Source organism: Colobus angolensis, unplaced genomic scaffold (genome assembly GCF_000951035.1).
Source record: "Colobus angolensis palliatus isolate OR3802 unplaced genomic scaffold, Cang.pa_1.0 Scaffold39, whole genome shotgun sequence".
NCBI lineage: Eukaryota > Metazoa > Chordata > Mammalia > Primates > Cercopithecidae > Colobus > Colobus angolensis.
The window spans coordinates 4,571,765-4,578,800 of NW_012117265.1; the positions used below are offsets into that span (position 1 = coordinate 4,571,765).

At 45.7% G+C, this 7,036-nt stretch overlaps 1 protein-coding gene across 1 annotated transcript in view; it reads left to right on the top strand.

The window, feature by feature from the left end:
* MUC16 (mucin 16, cell surface associated) overlaps nt 1-7,036 on the top strand; it is a 173,133-nt gene that overhangs the window by 83,142 nt on the left and 82,955 nt on the right. Inside the window, 11 exon segments of the mRNA XM_011954968.1 lie at nt 1,163-1,312; nt 1,548-1,615; nt 2,229-2,401; nt 2,731-2,847; nt 3,025-3,090; nt 4,011-4,135; nt 4,368-4,435; nt 5,050-5,222; nt 5,551-5,586; nt 5,846-5,911; nt 6,802-6,932. Of these exon segments, the coding sequence (XP_011810358.1) occupies nt 1,163-1,312; nt 1,548-1,615; nt 2,229-2,401; nt 2,731-2,847; nt 3,025-3,090; nt 4,011-4,135; nt 4,368-4,435; nt 5,050-5,222; nt 5,551-5,586; nt 5,846-5,911; nt 6,802-6,932 (1,173 nt within the window).

Below are 7,036 nucleotides of genomic sequence, written 5' to 3' on the forward strand. Positions count from 1 at the left end.
CTACTCTTAAACCCATAAGTCCTCCTCTTGAGCAAATGAGCTGGGAAGGCAGAAGTTACTCAAGCTCCCCTCCACCCCAGTTCCAAAGACAGACCCAACTCAAGTCCACATGCAACAGACCTCACAATAGTCTACCTTCTTGCCATTTCTGCCATGAGAGTGTTTTCTGCTTTCACTGACGAGGACTTTTTCTCAGCTCCTGGGACCTCCACAGTGGACCTTGGGACCTCAGGGACTCCATCCTCCATCCCCAGCCCCACAAGTAAGTACCAGCCAATGGTATCTATATTAGATCATGCCTGATGTATATAAACATCTCTGCCATTTTCAGCCAAATGAAAATGGAAAATCATAATAAGTCCAGTGACACTGAGTGAACCAAAAAAATTTGTTGGCCACCTACAGTGTTCCAGACCCTAGGGATATAACAAGGAAAACAAAACTAATAAAAACATCTCTGCCCTCAGTGAGCTTGTGTTCATGTGATGATGATGGTGGTGGTGGTGGTGGTAACAGTAATAATGACATATTAAGTGTGATGATGATTTATGATTATGGCGTCGCTGTTGATGATGGTGGTGGTGAAGTTATTGGCATTGATGATGATGGACATAAGGATGTTGTCAGTGATGGTTGTGAAGGTTATGGTAATGATGTGCTGAGTGTGATGATGATGATGATGATGATGATGGTGGTGGTGGTGCTGTTTATGAAAGTGACCATGGTGTGATGATGTTGATGATGGTAGTGGTGATGCTGATGACAATAACAATGATGGTGATGAGGATGATGACAGTGATGGTCATGTGGTTATTATGATAATGATGATGTGTTGAGTGTGGTGATGGTTATGTTTGTGGTGGTCATGATGGGGATGATCATGGTGATGATGATAATAATGATGGTGATGATGACAATGATAGCAAAATTGGTGATGGCCATAATAAAGATAACAGATAACATCAGACAATATTGAGCATTGAATATGCACAACTAGCAAGGCTCAACATCTAACTACTATTATATAATATAGTTTCATAAAAATAAATTGTATTATTATAGGCAAGGGAGAAGTGGTAAATATTTTTCTCTCAATTTAAATTTTGCATATGTTTAAAGATAAGTCTCTTCCAAACCCCTATTTTCTCTACTTTGAACACAGTATTTATTTTCAATTCTCGCTACAGCTGCTGGCCCTCTCCTGGTGCCGTTCACCCTCAACTTCACCATCACCAACCTGAAGTATGAGGAGGACATGCGTCGCCCTGGCTCCAGGAAGTTCAACACCATGGAGAGGGTCCTGCAGAGTCTGGTTAGTGCCCTGCCCCCCTCACTCTGCCTGCCCCAGATATCCAGTCCCTTCTGCATCATAAATGACAAGGTGATGAAAGAAGATGGTACGAACCTCACCTCTGCCTCTGAGAGATGCAAGCCTTGCCCACAGAGACCAGCCCTGCTCATTGGTGCCTGCTGTGCCCACCTCACATCTGCCCCTAACACATACACACCTTAGCCATGCTACTCACCTCCCTCTCCCTCCTCCACAGCTTGGTCCCATGTTGAAGAACACCAGTGTTGGCCCTCTGTACTCTGACTGCAGACTGACCTTGCTCAGGTGAGACTTTAGAAGAGCCAGCCTGGCTGCCCCACTTGTTCCCACTCCAAAAGACTTTGCACTGCTTCCTTGCTACACTTCCTAGGTATATCCTCACCAAAAGGGGAATTCAGGAGTCACTGACTTGAGAACATGTTGTTTCCGGATAGTAACACCCCCATGCCCCACCTCAACATGCAAAATCTTCATGGTCCACCATCAGGATTGAGGCACTACGCTGATCACTCCTCTGAATTCCCTCCTTTGCCTGTCCCTCCCTTTCATTTAGTGTTAAATTCTGTCCCCAGGACTACTCTTAAGACAATCATACCTCATCCACATACATGCATCCCCCTTTCAAGCTCTTCACTACTCTCAAGTCTGGGTTCCCCTGTCCCCATGCCATGAGAATGCAGGTTTCATCTTGCACTTTTATAAAAATTATTATATCCAGGACCCTACTCTCAGTCCCAACCAAGACAGTGGTCCGTGTACTCAGATAATGTAAGTGCAGATTTTCACCTCTTCCCCAGATTTCTCATTTCCTCTGGTTCCTTGATATGTTTCCCTCAACAATCTCAAGACAAGTCCTAGGTAATCTTTTCATTGTCATTCCCCCTCCTACCTTCCCCAGGTCCGAGAAGGATGGAGCAGCCACTGGAGTGGATGCCCTCTGCACCCACCGTCTTGACCCCAAAAGCCCTGGAGTGGACAGGGAACAGCTGTACTGGGAACTAAGCCAGCTAACCCATGGCATCAAAGAGCTGGGCCCCTACACCCTGGACAGGAACAGCCTCTATGTCAATGGTGAGCAGCTATGATATGGTAGGAGTCTCTTCCTCCTTGATGTGCAACCTCTAATCTCTGGCTTGGGGGTACACTCCCTGCCTGGCCATTGAAAATTCTGTCATATGCTCCACATGGGATGACTGAGTTCTGGACTTCATGGTTTCTTCATTATCATAAGAGGCATTCCCTCTGGGCACTCTTCCCTGTTGTGATGATGCTGATAGAAAATCTTTAATGACCCCTGTCCCATGAAACTCATTTAATTGCACCAGGATAGTCCTGAGTTCTACTGAGTCCCCCACATCCCCTTAACCCTTACCGAGTCTCCTCCCTCCTTCTCTATACAGGTTTCACCCATCGGACCTCTGTGCCCACCACCAGCAGTGAGTATTCAACTCATGTCCAGATGCCCCTGATCCTATATCAAGTGGAGCAGGAGCTGGCCCCTCCTCTTAAACCCATAAGTCCTCCTCTTGAGCAAATGATCTGGGAAGGCAGAAGTTACTCACGTTCCCCTCTGCCCAGCTCCAAAGACAGACCCAGCTGAAGCCCACGTGCAGCAGACCTCACAATAGTCTACCTTCTTGCCATTTCTGCCATGAGAGTGTTTTCTGCTTTCACTGATGTGGACTTTTTCTCAGCTCCTGGGACCTCCACAGTGGACCTTGGGACTTCAGGGACTCCATCCTCCCTCGCCAGCCCCACAAGTAAGTACTAGTCAATGGTATCTGTATTAGATCATGCCTGATGAATGTGAACGTCTCTACCATTTTCAATCAAATGAAAATGGAAAATCATAATAAATTTAGTGGTCCTGAGTGAACCAAAAATATGTATTGGCCACCAATAGTGTACCTGACCCTAGGGATATAGCAAGGAAAACAAAACCAATAAAAATATCTCTGCCCTCAGTGAGCTTGTGTTCATGTGATGATGATGGTGGTGGTGGTGGTAACAGTAATAACGACATAATGAGTGTGATGATGATTTATGATTATGGCATCACTGTTGATGATGGTGGTGGTGATGTTACTGACAATGATGATGGTGGACATGAGGATGTTGACAGTGATGGTTGTGAAGGTTATGATGGTAATGATGTGTTGAGTGTGATGATGATGATGATGATGATATTGGTGGTGCTGTTTATGATGGTGATGATGGTACTGACGATGTTGATGATGGTAGTGGTGGCGCTGATGATAATAACAATGATGGTGATTAGGATGATGCCAGTGATGGACATGTGGTTATGATGATAATGATGATGTGTTGTGTGTGCTAATGATTATGTTTGTGGTGGTCATGATGGGGATGATCATGGTGATGATGATAATAATGATGATGATGATGACAATGATAGCAACAATGATGATGGCCATAACAAAGATAATGGATAACATCAGACAATATTGAGCACTGAATATGCACAACTAGCTATGCTCAACATCTAACTACTATTATATAATATACTAGTATAAAAATAAATTGTATTATTATAGGCAAGGGGGACATGATAAATATTTTTCTCTCAATTTAAATTTTGCATATATTTAAAGACAAGTCTATTCCAAGCCCCTATTTTCTCTGCTTTGAACACAGTATTTATTTTCAATTCTCGCTACAGCTGCTGGCCCTCTCCTGGTGCCATTCACCCTCAACTTCACCATCACCAACCTGAAGTACGAGGAGAACATGCATCACCCTGGCTCCAGGAAGTTCAACACCACGGAGAGGGTCCTGCAGAGTCTGGTTAGTGCCCTGCCCCCCTCACTCTGCCTGCCCCAGATATCCAGTCCCTTCTATGTCATAGATGCCAAGATCATGAAAGGTAGCCGCAACATCACCCCTGCCCCCGAGAGATGGAAGCCTCGCCCCCAGAGACCAGGCCTTCTTATTGGTGCCTGCTGTGCCCACCTCACATCTGCCCCTAACACACACACACCTTAGCCCTCCTACTCACCTCCCTCTCCCTCCTCCACAGCTTGGTCCCATGTTCAAGAACACCAGTGTTGGCCCTCTGTACTCTGGCTGCAGACTGACCTTGCTCAGGTGAGACTTTAGAAGAGCCAACCTGGCTGCCCCAATTGTTCCCACTCCAAAAGACTTTGCACTGTCTCCTTGTTGCACTTCCTAGGGATATCATCACCAAAAAGGGAATTTAGGAGTCACTGGCTTGAGAACACATTGTTTCCGGATAGTAACACCCCCATGCCCCACCTCAACATGCAGAATCTTCATGGTCCATCATCAGGATTGAGGCACTACGCTGATCACCCCTCTGAATTCCCTTCTTTCCGTGCCCCTCCCTCTCATTTAGGTGTTAAATTCTGTCCCCAGGATTTCTCTCAACATAATCATGCCTCATCCACATACATTCATCAGCCTTTCAAGCTCACCACTAGTCTGAAGTCTGGATTCTCCTGTTCCCATGCCATGAGAATGCAGGTTTCACCTTGCACTTTTATAAAAATTATTATATCCATGACTCTGCTTGCAGTCCCAACTAAGACAGTGGTTTGTGTACTCAGATAATCTAAGTGTGGCTTCTCACCTCTTTCCCAGGTTGCTCATGTCTTCTGGTTCCTTGATATGTTTCCCTCAACAATCTCAAGACAAGTCCTAGGCAATCTTTTCATTGTCATTTCCCCTCCTACCTTCCCCAGGTCCGAGAAGGATGGAGCAGCCACTGGAGTGGATGCCCTCTGCACCCACCGTCTTCACCCCAAAAGTCCTGGAGTGGACAGGGAGCAGCTGTATTGGGAGCTGAGCCAGCTGACCCATGGCATCAAAGAGCTGGGCCCCTACACCCTGGACAGGAACAGTCTGTATGTCAATGGTGAGCAGCTGTGATATGGTAGGAATCTCTTCCTCCTTGTTGTGCAACCTCTAATCTCTGGCTGCAGGTCACGCTCCCTCCCTGGCTACTGAAAATTCTGTCATATGCTCTACATGGTCTGACCGAGTTCTAGATTTCGTGGTTTCTTCTTCATCATGAACTGCATTCCCTCAGGCCACTGTTCCCTTTTGGGAGGATGCTGATAGGAAATCTTAATGGCCTCTGCCCCATGAAACTCATTTAATTGCACCAGGGTAGCCCTGAACCCTATTGCATCTCCCACATCTCCTTAACCCTTACCCAGTCTCCTCCCTACTTCTCTACGCAGGTTTCACCCATCGGACCTCTGTGCCCACCACCAGCAGTGAGTATTCAACTCATGTCCAGATGCCCCTGATCCTACATCAAGTGGAGCAGGAGTTGGCCCCTCCTCTTAAACCCATAAGTCCTCCTCTTGAGCAAATGAGCTGGGAAGGCAGAAGTTACTCAAGCTCCCTTCTGCCCCAGCTCCAAAGACAGACCCAGCTCAAGCCCACATGCAGCAGGCCTCACAATAGTCTACCTTCTTGCCATTTCTGCCATGAGAGTGTTTTCTACTTTCACTGATGAGGACTTTTTCTCAGCTCCTGGGACCTCCACAGTGGAACTTGGGACCTCAGGGACTCCATCCTCCCTCCCCAGCCCTACATGTAAGTACCAGTCAGTGACATGTCTATTAGATCATGCCTGATGAATGTGAACATCTGTGCCATTTTCACTCAAATGAAGATGGAAAGTCATAGTAAATATAGTGATACTCAGTGAACCAAAAAAATTTATTGGCCACCTACAGTGTGCCAGACCCTAGGGATACAGCAAGGAAAATAAAACCGATAAAAGCATCTCTGCCCTCAGTGAGCTTGTGTTCATGTGATGATGATGATGGTGGTGTTGGTTATGATAGTAATAATGACATGTTGATTGGGATGATGTTGATGATGGTGGTGGTGATATTACCAATGATTATGGTGATGGACTTGTGGATGTTGTCAGTGATGGTTTTGAAGGTTATGATGGTAATGATGATGTATTAAGTGTGATGATGATGATAATTGTGGTGATGCTGTTTATGATGGTGACCATGGTACTGATGATATTGATGTTGGTAGTGGTTATGTTGATGACAATGCCGATGACGATGATGCCAGTGATTGTTGCGGGATTATGATGATAATGATGATGCGTTGAATGTGGTAATGATAATGTTTGTGGTGGTCATGATGGGGATTATTATGGCAGTGATGATCATAATAATGATGGTGATGGTGACAATGATAGCAAGGATGAAGATGGCAATAAAGATAATAGATAATGTCAGACAATATTGAGCACTGAGTATGTACCAGGAGCAGTTCTCAGCAACTAAATACTATTACATAATATATGTTTGTAAAAATAAATTGTGTTGTTATAGGCAAGGGAAGCATGGCAAATATTTTGTCACTCAATTTAAATTCTGCACATGTTTAAAGATAAGTCTATTGCAAACTCCTATTTTCTCTACTTTGAACATAGTATTTGCTTCCCACTTCCACTACAGCTGCTGGCCCTCTCCTGGTGCCATTCACCCTCAACTTCACCATCACCAACCTGCAGTACGAGGAGGACATGCATCACCCGGGGTCCAGGAAGTTCAACACCACAGAGAGGGTCCTGCAGGGTCTGGTTAGTGCCCCACCCTCCTCACTCTGCCCCACCCCAGACAGTCAGTACCTCCTACATCATCCATGCCAGGCAATGGAAGAAGATCACACCCACCTCACCCTTGCCCCAGG